Below are 13,759 nucleotides of genomic sequence, written 5' to 3'. Positions count from 1 at the left end.
AACCAAAACCCTCAAAACCAACAACCAACCAAATATTTATTTTGAAAAATTAAATAAAGTAGCCAACATACAGAAAGAGGCACTGGAGCTTTAGTCCTTAAATCTTGCGTTAATCGCAGGATTTCCAAGTCTGATTTTTTTCCTCCCTTGCTTCTCCCAAACTCTTTGGAAAACTGAGTGACTGCCACCCTGCAAGTCCCCAGGACAAATCCTGGCCAAGCACTGCTGTCCTGAGCTGAGCCTAGGGCTGGAGAGGCTCTGCCCCTTAATGCCAGGCTTAACGAGGCTGCTGTCAGACTGAGCTTAACGAGGCTGCTGTCAGACTGGGCTTCCCTGGGCGCTGCTCTGCGCTGCTTGACGCACCTCCTTGATGTCATAGGCCCAGACCTGCTCCAGCCCCTGCCCCAGGGTGCTGCTGGCGGTCCAGGACGGGAAGGGGAAGCGTCCAGACACCACCCGGGCCCCGTCGGGGAGTTCTGCCAGGAGCTTCGTGGCCAAGGGAGGTTTCTGGGGAGAGAAGAGCCAGAGCCAGGCAAACCTTAGGACATGGTCAGGTAGTGGCAGTGCCACCAGGACCACAGGGCAGCTTCTGGGCACAGCCAGTGGGTCCCGAGCAGGGGCATCAAGCATTCAAAGCACAGGGCTGGTGCTGGCTCGGTGTAAGGCTGGGACCAGGAGTGATGAGCAACAGGACAAGAGAAACAGCCTCAAGTTGTGCCAGGGGAGGTTTAGATTGGATATGGTTTTATAAATCCTGGTGCTGCTGAGCACCAAACCACTCGCTCACAGCAATGCCCACTTGGCCTTATTCTGTCCCAGATCCCCCCTCTTTTCCAAGAAAACCCTCCTTGAGCTCCCCCTGAACAACTCAAGAGTGTGAGGGACCAACTTACCACGCTGGGGGCCAGGAACACGATCACATTGTTGCAGTCGGAAAGATCCACCTTAAAAGAGCAGGAAAAGGGGAATGAGAGAAGCAACAGGCACAGGGGGAGCAGGGGGAATCATCTAAGCATCCTAGCTTTGTGGTTGATCTTCTTCTGAACCTCGGAGGGTGCAAAGATGCCTCAAGACATGTGGGATGGGGATATGTGGGTGTGAAAGCAGCACCTATTGGAAAACACCTGCCTCCAGCATCATCCCAGAACCACATTCCCTGATGGATTCTCTCCAGTCAGGCTGTGGGTACCTGATGTTAGCCTTAGAAGCTTATCACTGTGTCAGCAGCACCCAGACCTCTCCTCAAAGCCACTCCAAGAAGGAGCTCTGCCATTCCCCTGGAAAGGAGGGTGGTTTTCCACTTCCCTGGGGAAGCAGCAAGCAGCCACCAGCAAAGCCAGCCTGGAGATGCAGACAGAGCCCTGGCCCTGCCCTGGCACAGCCAGACCCTCGGGACACTGTTACCTTCCACAGATCTTCCTTCAAGAAGGAGACCTTGCCGTGGTACCCGGCCCTCCAGGCGCGGTACTTGGCGAGACGCAGCAGCCAGGGATTGAGCTCATAGCCCAGGGCTGGCCTCAGGCCCTGCTTGTAAGCCTCGACCACCTGGAGAGGGAAGAGAGTTGAAACTCAAAGGACCTCAGTGTTGACTCTGGGGGGGCTATTTGGGGGGACAGGGGCTGCTGCCCAGCTCCACTCCCTCCCTCCAGCTGGCTCACGGGCAGGGTGACCTTGGTTCCCAGCACCTTCCAGAGCATGCATTCCCACCCTGCTCCCTGCATGTGATGTCTTCTAGGGTTGTCTAGGACCACATACAACTATCTAGGGTCACCTAGGACCACCTAAGGCTGTCTAGGGCCATCTAGGACTCTCTAGGACCTCCTAGGACAGTCTAGGACTATATAGGGCTACTTAGGACAGCTGTCTGTGGCCATTTAGGACCATGCAGGGTCATCTAGGACCATTTGGCACCATCTAGTTCTGTTTTGGAACTGCCTAGGACCACCCAGGACCCTCTGAGACCCCCTATGGTGGTCCCATACCACAGCCAGGAGGACCATCCAGACCCAGAGCCAGAAGCGGGGCAGCCCGTGTGTGTGGGTCTCCCATCCACCCTCCCGGTGAGCGCAGGCCCCTCTCCCTGCCCTCTGCCCACCCTGAGCACCCCAAAGCACCCCCCGTGCCAGCCCTTACGAGCCGTCCATCTCCCGAGCCCAGATCCACCGTCTTGCCCGCTCGTCCCCGCAGCAGGGCCAGGGCGTTCGCCACTTGCCGGGGGCTGGAGGGCTGGTAGGGCACCTGTGGGGGCACAGGGGGGGTCAGGGCGGGGGGTCAGGTGGGGAGGGCGGTGACGGGGGCCGGGGGTGTCGGGGGGTACCTGCAGCCGCAGGGGGACGCGGCGAAAGCCGGGCATCAGCACGACCGCCCAGGCGGCCCAGGCGGTCGCCCCGCTGGCCACGGCCAGGGCCAGCAGCCCCCGCCCGCCCAGGGCCGCCCCGCCCCGCTCCCAGCCCGGCTCCCCCGGCTCCCAGCCCGGCTCCCCCGGCTCCATGGCCGCCGGAAGGGGAGGAGAGCCGGGCCCGGCGCCTTCCGCCGGCTGCGGGCACCGGGGGCAGCGGGGCGGGCACGGAGAGGGGAGCTCGGGCTGCCCCCGCCCCGCGGGACTCCCTGTGCGGGACACGGGGGCTCAGGGGCGGCAGCGCCGGGAGCGGGGGGAGCAGTTTGTGTGTGTGTGTGAGTGTGTGTGTGTCAGAGTGTGAGTGTGTGTGTGTCTGTGTGTGTGTCTGTGTGTGTGTGTGTGTGTCCCTGTGTGTGTCACTGTGTGTGTGTGTCTGTGTGTCTGTGTGTGTCTCTGTGTGTGTGTGTGTCAGTGTGTGTGTGTTAGTGTGTGTGTCACTGTGTGTTTGTGTGTGTGTGTGTCTGTGTCTGTGTGTCAATGTGTGCGTGTGTGCGTCAGTGTGTGTGTCTCTACTTGCACAGCTGTGCAAATATGTGTGTGTGCACAGCTCTGTGTGTGTTTGTGCGTGGTTGTGTTTAAGCACAGCTCTTTGTGTGTTTGTGCACAGTTGTGTGTGTTTGTGTTTGTGCACAGCTCTGTGTGTGTGTGCAGAGCTCTGTGTGTGTGTGCAGAGCTGTGTGACTGTGTCTGTTTGCACAGCTCTGTGTGTGTGCAGAGCTCTGTGTGTGTGTGCAGAGCTCTGTGTGTGTGTGCAGAGCTGTGTGGCTGTGTCTGTTTGCACAGCACTGTGTCAGTCTGTGCACAGCTGTGTGAAGAGGAGCCAGCGTGTGCCCAGGTGGGCGAGAAGGCCAATGGCATCCTGGCCTGGGTCAGGAACAGTATGGCCAGCAGGACCATGGCAGTGATTCTGCCCTTGGACTGGGCACTGGTGAGGCCACACCTTGAGAGCTGTGTGCAGTTCTGGGCCCCTCAGTTTAGGAAGGATGTTTGAGGTGCTGGAGCAGGTCCAGAGAAGGGCAACAAGGTTGGTGAAGAGTCTGGAGCACAGCTCCTGTGAGGAGCAGCTGAGGGAGCTGGAGGTCTCCGCCTGGAGAGGAGCAGGCTCAGGGGAGACCTTCTCACTCTCTACAACTCCCTGACAGGAGGGGGGAGCCAGGTGGGGGTCGGTCTCTTCTCCCAGGCAACCAGCAGTAGGACAAGAGGGCAAGGCCTTAAGCTGCACCAGGGAAGGTTTAGGTTGGACATGAGGAAGAAATTTTATGCAGAAAGAGTGATTGGGTATTGGAATGGGCTGTCCAGGGTGGTGGTGGAGTCACAGTCCCTGGAGGTATTTAAGAACTTAGTGCCATGGTCTAGATAACAAGGTGGGTCATGGGCTGGACTCTATGATCTCAGAGGTCTTTTCCAACCTCCCTGATCCTGCGACTCTGCGCATGGAGTTGTGCTCAGCTGTGTGCGTGGCTGTGCACAGGCTGTGCATGGTGGTGTGCAGGTTGTGTGTGATGGTGTGCAGGTTGTGCATGGTGGTGTGCAGGTTGTGCGTGGCCGTGTGGCTGTGCACAGCTGTGTGTGATGGTGTGCAGGTTGTGTGTGGTGGTGGTCAGGTTGTGTGTGCTGGTGGTCAGGTTGTGTGTGGTGGTGTGCAGGTTGTGTGTGATGGTGTGCAGGTTGTGTGTGATGGTGTGCAGGTTGTATGTGGTGGTGTGCAGGTTGTGCGTGGTGGTGTGCAGGTTGTGTGTGGTGGTGTGCAGGTTGTGTGTGATGGTGTGCAGGTTGTGCATGGTGGTGTGCAGGTTGTGTGTGGTGGTGTTCAGGTTGTGCATGACTGTGTGGCTGTGCAGCCATGTGTGGTTGTGTGCAGCTCTGTGTGGTTTTCCGTGGCTGTGGGTGCTCATGGGAGTGGCTGGGAGCGGCTGTGCATGGCTGTGTTCAGTTGTTATGGGGTTGTTGTGGGGTTGTTGTGAGGTTGTTACAGGGCTGTGCACAGCCCTGCCCCGTTGGTGGGGGCTGTGCCTGAGGCAGCCGGTGGGTTTCCTGCTGCGAGGCAGCAGCGACTGTGGGAAAATTCCAGGCAGTGGGATGCAGGGGGGGCAGCCCAGCCCCACAGCCCCTGCCCACCCCCAGTTAATGATCCCCCAAATCCAACCCAACCGCAGGAACAACACCCACTCAATGAGGGGCACAAAGGCCCGTGTGGCCACATGTCACCAAGGATGTCACTACTGTCACCTCCCCCTGCTCCCCCCTTGGCCTGTAGGTCAGTATGTGCAGGGCTTCCCTCCAGCACTGTTTTGGGGTGTCCCCAGAGAGCTCAGAAGGGGATCTGGGGGGACCTCATATCCTTGCCACAGGGCCACCAGCCTTGTCACAAGCCTTGGTGTCCCCGAGGCCATTGCTGGTGTAGGAAAGAACCCTGATGGCCTGGGAAGGGCTTTGGGGTGCAGGGAAGTGGAACTGGGGAGAGGAATTCCCACCTCCTCAGCCCTGAGGGCAGCACAGCCCCCCAGCACCAGCCCCCCTGGAGCCCCTCTTTGCTGATGAGCTGAGAGTGGAGCTGCCAAAGGCAACACGTGTTTCTGCTCCATCTCCCCCTGATTTGTGGGAACCAAACGGAATGAGGATGCACACGCACCCACATGTACCCACACATGTGTTTTGCCCCCAAACATGCAGCTCAGGGGGCTTAACAACAACCAGACCCCATTAATCACATTCTGTGGAGCAGCCGTGGGGCTCCAATGGGGAGGTGAAACCATCCCCCAAATACATCCCAGGGCTGTTCCCTGCCCGGCCCCCCCCAAATCGGGGGTCACGGGGATCACCCCGATTTTCCGGTTTCTGATTTTTCTCGCTGGCAGGTGGAGTTGGTTAAAGCAGAAAATCCAGGGAAATCGGAGCTGAGGGAAGGGGGGAGGGGGGGGCCAGCAGGCTGCAGAGGAGGAGGATGGTCCATGGGGATGAGCCGGTCCCTGGAGCAGCCCGAGGGCCCCCGCGGTGCTGCAGAGCAAATTAATTAAGGAAGCGATTCCCAGGCAGGGCTGAGCCCTCCTTGCTGGGCCCCCGGGATTTAGCAGGGTGGTGGCAGCTTCCCCTGCTGCCCCCGCCCAGGGGTGCCCGCAGCATCTCGGGGTGCCGGGACGAGCAGGTGGCCGGGCGAGGGGACCAGTTGGGATGTGTCGCTGGAGCCAAAGAGCTTTTAATCCTCCTCTTTCCAGGCCAGCTTCCCCCCGCCGGGGCCGCGGCGGCTGCAAAGCAGCCCTGACCGCCAGGAATTTGTCGCTATGTGCTGGGAAAGCTGCTTCCCACCAGCTGTCGGCGGCCGGACACGCCGGGCGCAGGCGCCTTGCACGGGGGTGAGGGGCCGTGGGGCCCTGCCCTGCCCCCAGCATCCCTCCCCGCGCTGGGATGGTGCTGCTTCGGCTTCATCCTGACCGAAGCAGGGAGGGGGAGGGGGGCTGGAAGCACCCCCCGATGGCCAAGTTTGGGGTGCAGCGCCCCAAGGGGTGGCAGGGCTGGAGGGTGTCCTCGGAGTCACCAGGCTCTTGCTTCTCCTCTTGCCCAGGGCTGTGGGCTAGAGCTTCTCCCGGCCCCAGGGGCCTCATCCTGACCCTCTGGGGCATCTCTGAGCGCCAGAGGCCTTGTCATGAGTTTATGGGGCTTCCCTGAACTCCAGAAGCATCCTGACCCTATGGGGCATCCCCCAAACCCCAAGGGCATCATCTGACCCTGTAGGGCATTTCATAACCCCAGGAGCATCATCCTGACCCTGTGGGGTATCTCTGAACCCCAGAGGCCTCATCCTGAGCTTGTGAGACATCCCCCTGTCCCAGGGGTATCATCCTGACCCTATGGATTATCTCCACACCTCAGGGCCCTCCTCTAGAGCTGATGAGGGATGATCCTGACCCTGCTGGGCACCTCCTGGTCTCAGGGGCATCATCCTGACCCTGCAGGATATCTCTGAACCCCAGCGTCCTCATCCTGAGTTTATGAGACTCCCCCCAGTCTCAGGGGCATTCTCAACCCTATGGGGTATCCTCAAACCCAGGAGCCTCATCCTGACCCTATAGGGCATCCCCTAAGCCCAGAAGCATCACCCTGACACTATTGGGGAATCTCCAAACCCCAGGGACATTCATCCTGACCCTACTGGGGACCCCCTGCCCCCCAGGGACACCCCCTTGCTCATGCCAGCCCCTGGCTCTGGGGTGCAGCGGGCAGGGTGGGCAGGGCAGGCAGGATGCCGGGGGGTTCCTGGGGGTCCCTGCTCGGGGTGGGGGCTGCAGGGAGGGCTGAGCGGGCCGGCCGCCTTTGTGCCTCCCCTTTGTGCCCCGCGATTCACACGTTCGGCTTTTATCAGGCAGCCGGGAAGGAGGAGGGTGAAGGGGGCAGGAGAGGGGGGAGAAGGGCTGCAGGGGGGGAAATGGCGGGAAACGGCGGCTCCCTTTGTGTGACGGGGAAGGGACAGGGACCGGCGGGACAGCCGGCAGTGCCACCACGCTGTGTTTTGCCCTCCCAGCGTGGGCACCAACCTGCAGTGTGACTGAAGGGATGCACAGTCCCCAGAGGGCTGGGATGTGTAGACACTTGGGTCCACAATGAGGCTAATCCTGTGAAATAGGAGCTACAGGAACCTCCTTGGGCACATTTGCACTGAGGGAGCTGTTTTTGCGGTGCTACTGTCCCTGGGGTCCCCAAAACCCCCTTTCTGGGGGTGTGGGTAAATGGGTGGGGGGCTTTTGGAGCAGGCCTGGCTGGATCATCCCCGTGGATGTTGCAGGCAGCCGTGCTGGGTGGGCACCACGGTGGGCAGCCTTTCCTGGGCTCACAGGGTGCTACCACAACCCTTCACCATGGCCACCCTCTCTGAGCCCCTCCAGCCCCCCCAGCTCCACACGGTGTCCCCGATCCTGCTCCCCCTCGCTGCACTGCCTCACACCACATTTTCCATCCTGCAGAGGAAAAATTCCCGGAATGGAGTTTGTCTCATTGTGTTTTCACCCTCCACGGCCTTGCTCTGTGCCAAGAGGCCAGGCAGGAATATGGCTTGGCCAGGGTTGGACTCTGCTCTTGGGGAAATGCTCAGATGCCTGACCCCGGGGCGATGGAGGTGCCAGAGCCATAGGATGCTGCCTGGGAGGAGCTGTGATCCCCATCCCACAGTGGGGAAACTGAGGCACCAGCTGCCTGGTTGCCCTGTGGGATGATCCCATGGGAATTGTCAGTGCCCTGGCCGGGGCCCAGCACTGCAGGAGCCGGCACCGGGGGAAGGGAGGGCGGGTGACCCAACCTGACACGAGGCACAGGGCACTAAAAACAGCCCCAAAACCTCTGTGGCAGAGGCTGAGCAGAGTAACAGCCATTTCCGCCACAGCAGAATGAGCTGGTTTGACCAAATAAACAGATTTGAAGAAAAACAAGAGGTTTTGCTGCGGGACAAAAAAAAGTGCCGGATGCTCCGTGCATTAAACGCCGTCATTTGGCCAAGAGGAATGTGCTGGATCGAGGGGCTGGAGCAGCCAGGATTTACCCCTGGAGTGAACAGAGGATGCCGTGGGCAGCACAATTCCCTTTGCACCTCGTTTATTGCTTTTCCAGCCTCGTTTTTCCTCCTCCGCTGGGTTTCCCACTCCTTCCCCCTTCCCCCTGCCCTGCTTGGCTCCTGCCTGCTGCCAAATTCCAGGGGGATACTGGCATCCTCCAGCACCCGGCACGGAGCATCCCCCTCCCCAGGGCCACATCCTGCCCTCAGAGCCCAGCCCAGCCCCAAAATGGGGCAGTAAAAGGGTAAAATGAAAATACATCCATATAAAATTGGCAGTAAGACATAAAATAAGCATCAAACCCTTCTCAAGGGAAAACATGTGTTGTGTATCAAACCCACCAGGATCTTATCACAGCCAGATCATTCTATACACACACACATATAGATATTTATATTTAATTAAGCTCCAAAGCCCACAGCATTCTTTGGAAACAGTTTTTTGGCAAGGGAAAGTGTGTTGTGGTCAGCAGAGGCACCAAACACCCAGCAGTTCATCCTGGATGGCGATATTTGAAAAGGCACTTTTGAAACAAGACTGAGAAGTTTGTTAAAGTACAAGTGGATGTGTTGCATGAGCCTGGTTTGGGTGGTCTGGGGGGCTCAGGGGCTTGGGGGGGCTCAGGAGCTGTGCTTTCCTCTGATGAGTCCCTGTGGGCATCACTGATGAGGAGGAAAGGTCCCTGCTTGGGGTCTTGTGCTCCATCCCCAGTTGAGTGGCTCATGTCCCATCCCCTGTTGGGGTTCTCATGCCCAATCCCAGCTGGGGGTCCTGTGCCCCATCCCCACCAGGGGGTTCCATATCCCAATCCTGTCTGGGGGTCCTGTTCCCCATCCCCAGCTGGGGGTCCCGGATCCCATCCCTGTCCAGGGGTCCCATCCCCTCACTACCCCCAGGGACACAGCACACCAGAGGAGCAGGAGCCCGAGGCAGGGGCTGGATGGGGGCAGTGGAGGGGTGGGAGTGAGCAGGGTTGAGATGCTGGAATGGCACAGCCTGGCACAATGAGGCCTTGTGGCTGGTGGCTCTGACAAGAATCAGCCCTGACAGCAGCTCTGTCGGCAGAGTCACCCACCCAGCATGGGACCACCCCAACCCCCTCACCCTGGGATACCCAGGGAGAGAGAGAGACCCCAAAGTGACCCATACCAGGGGATGCAGCATGTGCAATATCTGTCTGTATAGATAGATATATAGATATATAAACATCAGGGATGTTTCCAGCCCTGCAGGAGGCAGGACTGATAGCTGGAGCTGGCACAGGGGGAGGCAGGTGACACACAGCAGCACCGGCACTCACAGCACTGGAACTCACTGTGGTGCCCATCACTGAACATCCCACCCAGCTTTTTGAAAACAAGAGCCACACGCTACAAATACAGCTTAGTTTATAAAAAAAAAAAAAAAGTCACAAATTTGGTATCGTTATAACTTTAGTGCACATACAATGCCCCCCACCCCCACGGTCCAAAATTCCCCCCTGCTGGCACGTTGTGCCTCACTGCCAGTCACCCGTGGGCTGCCAGTGACGGGTGGCACAGTGACCTCTCCCTGTTCCCATGGCACCTTCCTGCACTGGCGCTTTGGTCCTGCCCCGGCTGTGCCAAGGGCACCTCTGCTCAGCCTTCTTCCCACCTCACCATTCCCCTTGCTCCCCTCGGCCTCACTCCTCTTCCTCAGCATCCACTCCACAGCTCCTGCCTGTGCCCTGCACTGCAGGCAGGGCCAGGGCCAGGCTCGCTGCTGCCCACTCCCTCTTCCACCCTCAACATTGCAAATCCATCTCCTGGCCCTTCCACGCCCCATTGTGCCCACCGTGTCCCTGGACTGGCCACCACGGCCACCCACCCTCGAGCCCTGCCAGGGGCTGGGGGTCCGGCTGCCCCTGCCCCACTTGCCCCACAGCATCTCCTGAGCATGCAGCACCCCAGTCCCCTGGGAGCCCCGACCCCGTGCCACTGCACCCCTCACCCAGGCGGGTCCCTGGGTGCCCACGGACAAACACGCCCTGGGAAAATCCCTTCTCTTGCAGCAGGATTTTCTCAGAACCCCCGAGCCCGCCAGCAGGTGCTGCCACAGTCCGGCCACGCGGCGAGGGTGGATGCGCTGTGCTCCCTCCGGGCACCGTCCCTGTGCAACCTCTGGGCACCAGCCCTGTGTCCCCCGGGGTACTCTCATTGCCAGGGGTCCCCAGGTCCTGCAGGGCACTCCCGGAGCCGCTCAGTCCACAGGGAACTCGCAGGGGTTCTGGCGCGCGCGCTGGGCCCCCTCGTAGATGCGCTGGAAGTCCCGGTAGCGGGGGGCGCAGCTCAGCCAGGCCTCCCCGAAATGCAGCCACCCCGTGAACAGGAAGGTGCCGGGGCCCGGCTTGACCCCACAGCGCAGGGGAGTGCGGATGCTGCCCATGGGCCGCCCCGGCCGCCCGCCTGCCTGGAAAAGAGGGAACTTCTGGCGGTGGATGCGGGCGGCGCTCACCCCGATGATGGATTCCTGCAGCTCCGCATCGTTGGACACGCTCCGGATGCTGCCACGGATCACTGTGGGGAGAAGGAGGGGAGACGTGTCAGCATGATCCCTGTCCCTGACCATATCCCCATTCCCATCTGCACCTTTGTCTCCATCCCTATTCCCATTCCTATCCCTATCCTTGTCTCCATTCATATCCTCACTCCCATCCCCATCTCTGTCCTCATGTCCATTCCCAACCCCATCCTTGTTCCCACCCACATTCCTACACCCCTTCTCATTCACATCTCCATCTCCATTCCCATGCCAGTCCCTGTCCACATCTCTTCCCTTGTCTCATCCCCACTCCCTTTCCTATTCCCATCCCCTCCTCCATCCTAATCCCAGCTCCCATCCCCATCCCTGTCCATATCCCCATCCCCATTTCCATTCTCATTCTCATCCCTCACCCCTTCTCCATTCCCATCCCTATCCTCACTCCTGCCCCCATTCTCATCTCCATCCCCATTTTCATCCCTGTTCCCATCTCACAGCATCCTCTGCCCCCACTGGCCACAGCCCAGCCCAGCCCGGAGGGGGCCCGGTGCTGCCTGTGGGGCTGTTCCCCCTCTCCGATTTCCCTGGCCCTGGTCCCCACTCACCGAAGTCACTAGTGCAAATGGCCATCAGGATCTCGGTGTCGTTGCACGGCCGACAGGCACCTGCAAGGCCAAGCACAGCCCGTCACCACCCGCCACCACCCGCCACTCCGGGTGGCACTGCAGGGGGACACCACCCCGATCCCGCTCCTCCTCGCCTTCACAGACACCCTGGCGAGGGGAGAGGAACCCGAGGAGGGGGAGGGGACGCTGGGCACTCACCCTCTGCGCCGAGGCTGGCGGCGGGCAGGGCGGGCCGGGCCAGCCAGTCCCCCCGCAGCTCGTAGCGGAAGGCGGCGATGCGGCGGCTGATGTCGGGGTGTGGGGTGGCCTGCAGGAACAGGGCCACCTTCTCCTGGGGCAGCCAGCTGAAACAGCGGGCGCGGGGCCGGGGGGCCTCTGGCAGCAGCAGCTCCAGCACCCCCTCCCTCTCCAGGTAAAGCTGAGCCCCCCGGAACGTTCCGGTGGGTTTGACGCAGGCGGTGATGTGCCGGGGGCTCCCCCCTTTGACGGCGGCCGTGGTGGGGGGCAGGCGGGGGGCCAGGCGGAGCCGAAGGGCCCCCGTGGGGTACAGCCATTCCAGAGAGCCCTCGGCGCAGTGCAGGGACAGCTGCTCCACGCTGCCCGCCTCCTGTGACAGCCCACTGTGAGGGACAGACCCCGTCAGCCGGGACCCGCCAAGGCACGGGGAGCCCCCAGCCCGTGTCACCCCAGCCCGTGTCACCCCAGCCCGTGTCCCCCGGCACGGCAGCACTCCACACTCCCACACAGCACCTCTGCAGAGGCCCGTGGGGTGGCCACAGGGAGGAACAGCACCAAACCCTCAGTGACTTGGACTTGGGGTGCAAGTGCATCATTTGGGGGTGCTTGAGACCCCCCAGCACTTTTAGGAGGGGCTGAGGAGGGGGACAACAGCACAGCCTCCCTTGCACCCAGTGTGGGCTCCCAAGCCACCCCCAGGGTGCCCACAGCCTTGGGGTCACCTGCTCCCGTGCATTCCCACTCTGGGGATCCCCAGTGGGTTCTGGAGTCACACGCTCACGTGTAAATGATACCCGGAGCTACTTCTTTCCCGCGGCATTGTGAGCGCAGGGGGACACGCGGTGAAACCAACCTGGGGGGAGCGGGGACAACCGGGGGGCTGCTTTGTCCCAGCCAGGATGCTGGTGGCTGTGTGGCCCCCATGGTCCCCCAAGCCCCCCGCGTGGGGCAGCCCCTCCTGGAGGGCTCTGGCTCTTTGTTCGGAGTTCGGCGCCTTCGGGCGGTGCTTCGGGCCCTGCCGCGGGGCTGAGGGTCCCGCCGGCCACCGGGATGGGCTTCACGGGTGGAGGTGTTGAGGAAAGGGGTCCCGGAGAGGCGGGGAGCTCCGTGGGGGGACCAGCATCCCTCGGGGGGGGGATGGTCAGTCGCACCCAGGAAGGGGACACTGAGGCAGGGAAAGGTCTCCACATCCCACCCGTGACCCTCCCCACTGATCCAGGAGGGGGGTCAGCCCTGGGGGCCGATGGGGCTGGGGGGAGCAGCCACCCCACTGTTCCCTGCACTTGCCCTGCCCGGGCGGCGGGAGCTCCCCGGGGGGCTGCGAACCCGCGTGTGCCATCCCGCATCCCTCCCGGCGCGCTGCCCCCGGTGTGGTGTTCCCGGTGTGGGTGTTCCCGATCCCGGCGCTACCAGTGCCGGTGTTCCCGGTGCCTACCTGCCCCTCCAGCTGCACTGGTCCGCCGAGACGCCGCCGATGGCCGCCCCCAGCCCGGCCAGGCACAGCGCCCGCAGCGCCCACATGGCCGCGCCCGCGGCGGCCCCGGGCGGCCCGGCCCGGCCCGGCCCTGCCCGCAGCGCTCCCGCACCGGGGCCGGGGCGGCGGGGACGGGGCAGCGCGGCCACCGCCCCGCGGCGCGCCCCGAACTTTCCGCCAATAGCGGCGGAGGGGCGGGCACCGGAGCAGCCCCCTCGGCCCCCTCCCCACCGCCGGGGCACCGGCACTCGCCGCTGCCGCAGCCCCAGAGCCCCCCGGGGCTCCTCCGCAACCCCCGCGATGGGGGGACACCGGCCAAGGGGGGGGCCACGGCTGAGCCTGGGGCACAGGACCCGGAGCAGGGCTGGGACACCCCAGCCTAAGGGCCCTCCCCCCGTGGGGTGCACCCTGAGTTTCTGTGCACCCGTGGCTGTGCACAGCAGGGCTACAGGCACGGCAGGACAGGGACATCCCAGCTGTGCACACCCCGAACTGTGCACACCCCGAACTGTGCACACCCAAAACTGTACACACCCCAACCTATAGCCCAGGCTATGCACACCCCACACGACAGGCCCCCTTGTTTACACAGACCCCCAAGAGTCACACACATCCAACCCTGAGTTACACACACCACAGGCTGTCCAAACCCTGAGTTATGCACACCCCAGGCTGTGTTCCCCCTAAGTTATGCACACCCTAACCTATGCACACCCCAGACTACAGCCCCTCTGGTTTAAACTGCCCCCCAGAACTGTGTACCTGAAAAGTTACACCCCCACAACCTCCATATAACCTACTACCCCCACCCCCAGCAGCAATCCCACCCCCCCCAGACACTTTCCTATCCAAGGGGAGCCCAGGCACGTGGCAGTGGGCCTGACACGGGGGTCACACATGTCCGAACCCACAAGTCCCCCCCCTCCAAACCTCGGGATTTTTTACAGCACCTCCCCTTCCAGCCGCTATTGTGCCACCA

General features: G+C 61.8%; 3 protein-coding genes across 6 annotated transcripts; 1 reads left to right on the top strand and 2 right to left on the bottom strand.

Moving 5' to 3' along the window:
• Window positions 1–18: 18 nt before the first annotated feature.
• ANTKMT (adenine nucleotide translocase lysine methyltransferase) lies at window positions 19–2,545 on the bottom strand (the record flags this gene model as incomplete). Its single annotated transcript, XM_050317826.1, has 5 exons — window positions 19–507; window positions 894–944; window positions 1,405–1,545; window positions 2,134–2,238; window positions 2,318–2,545. Coding segments are annotated over 5 exons (714 nt in total), but the record flags the coding sequence as incomplete, so codon positions are not given.
• Window positions 2,546–3,106: 561 nt separating this feature from the next.
• On the top strand, window positions 3,107–5,764 carry LOC126641228 (uncharacterized). Of its 3 annotated transcripts, none has more exons than XR_007629216.1 (3): window positions 3,107–3,981; window positions 4,129–4,170; window positions 4,213–5,764. XR_007629216.1 is itself a non-coding variant. In XM_050317719.1 (3 exons), exons 1-3 carry the CDS (start codon window positions 3,784–3,786, stop codon window positions 4,934–4,936), a joined length of 999 nt encoding a protein of 332 aa, XP_050173676.1. In that variant the 5' UTR covers window positions 3,107–3,783; the 3' UTR covers window positions 4,937–5,764. The 3 variants fall into 3 exon arrangements, 2 of the variants coding, with proteins under 2 accessions (XP_050173676.1, XP_050173675.1); XM_050317719.1 differs by having other exon boundaries at window positions 3,107–3,911; window positions 4,024–4,170; XM_050317718.1 differs by having other exon boundaries at window positions 3,107–3,911; window positions 4,024–5,764.
• Window positions 5,765–9,264: 3,500 nt separating this feature from the next.
• Window positions 9,265–13,533, bottom strand: METRN (meteorin, glial cell differentiation regulator). 2 transcript variants are annotated; one of them, XM_050317738.1, is made up of 4 exons: window positions 12,160–13,533; window positions 11,268–11,689; window positions 11,049–11,108; window positions 9,265–10,478 (listed from the first exon to the last, which is right to left on the bottom strand). In XM_050317738.1, exons 1-4 carry the CDS (start codon window positions 12,228–12,230, stop codon window positions 10,162–10,164), a joined length of 870 nt encoding a protein of 289 aa, XP_050173695.1. In that variant the 5' UTR covers window positions 12,231–13,533; the 3' UTR covers window positions 9,265–10,161. The 2 variants fall into 2 exon arrangements, with proteins under 2 accessions (XP_050173695.1, XP_050173694.1); XM_050317737.1 differs by having other exon boundaries at window positions 12,742–12,827.
• Window positions 13,534–13,759: the final 226 nt, after the last annotated feature.

This window comes from Myiozetetes cayanensis, unplaced genomic scaffold, assembly GCF_022539395.1.
Source record: "Myiozetetes cayanensis isolate MyiCay16 unplaced genomic scaffold, myiCay2020 scf20-37, whole genome shotgun sequence".
Taxonomy (NCBI): Eukaryota; Metazoa; Chordata; class Aves; order Passeriformes; family Tyrannidae; genus Myiozetetes; species Myiozetetes cayanensis.
The sequence above is the reverse complement of the archived record's forward strand: the minus strand, read 5'-3'. Positions and strand labels throughout refer to the sequence as shown.

Coding starts and splice junctions, on each gene's coding strand:
- LOC126641228 (XM_050317718.1), top strand. CDS start 3,784: ATGATCTCAGAGGTCTTTTCCAACCTCCCTGATCCTGCGACTCTGCGC. Junction 3,912..4,023: donor TTGTGTGTGATGGTGTGCAG/GTTGTGCATGGT, acceptor GCTGGTGGTCAG/GTTGTGTGTGGTGGTGTGCA.
- METRN (XM_050317737.1), bottom strand. CDS start 12,827: ATGTGGGCGCTGCGGGCGCTGTGCCTGGCCGGGCTGGGGGCGGCCATC. Junction 11,690..12,741: donor CAGTGCAGCTGGAGGGGCAG/GTAGGCACCGGG, acceptor TGTCCCTCACAG/TGGGCTGTCACAGGAGGCGG. Junction 11,109..11,267: donor CGCCAGCCTCGGCGCAGAGG/GTGAGTGCCCAG, acceptor TTGGCCTTGCAG/GTGCCTGTCGGCCGTGCAAC.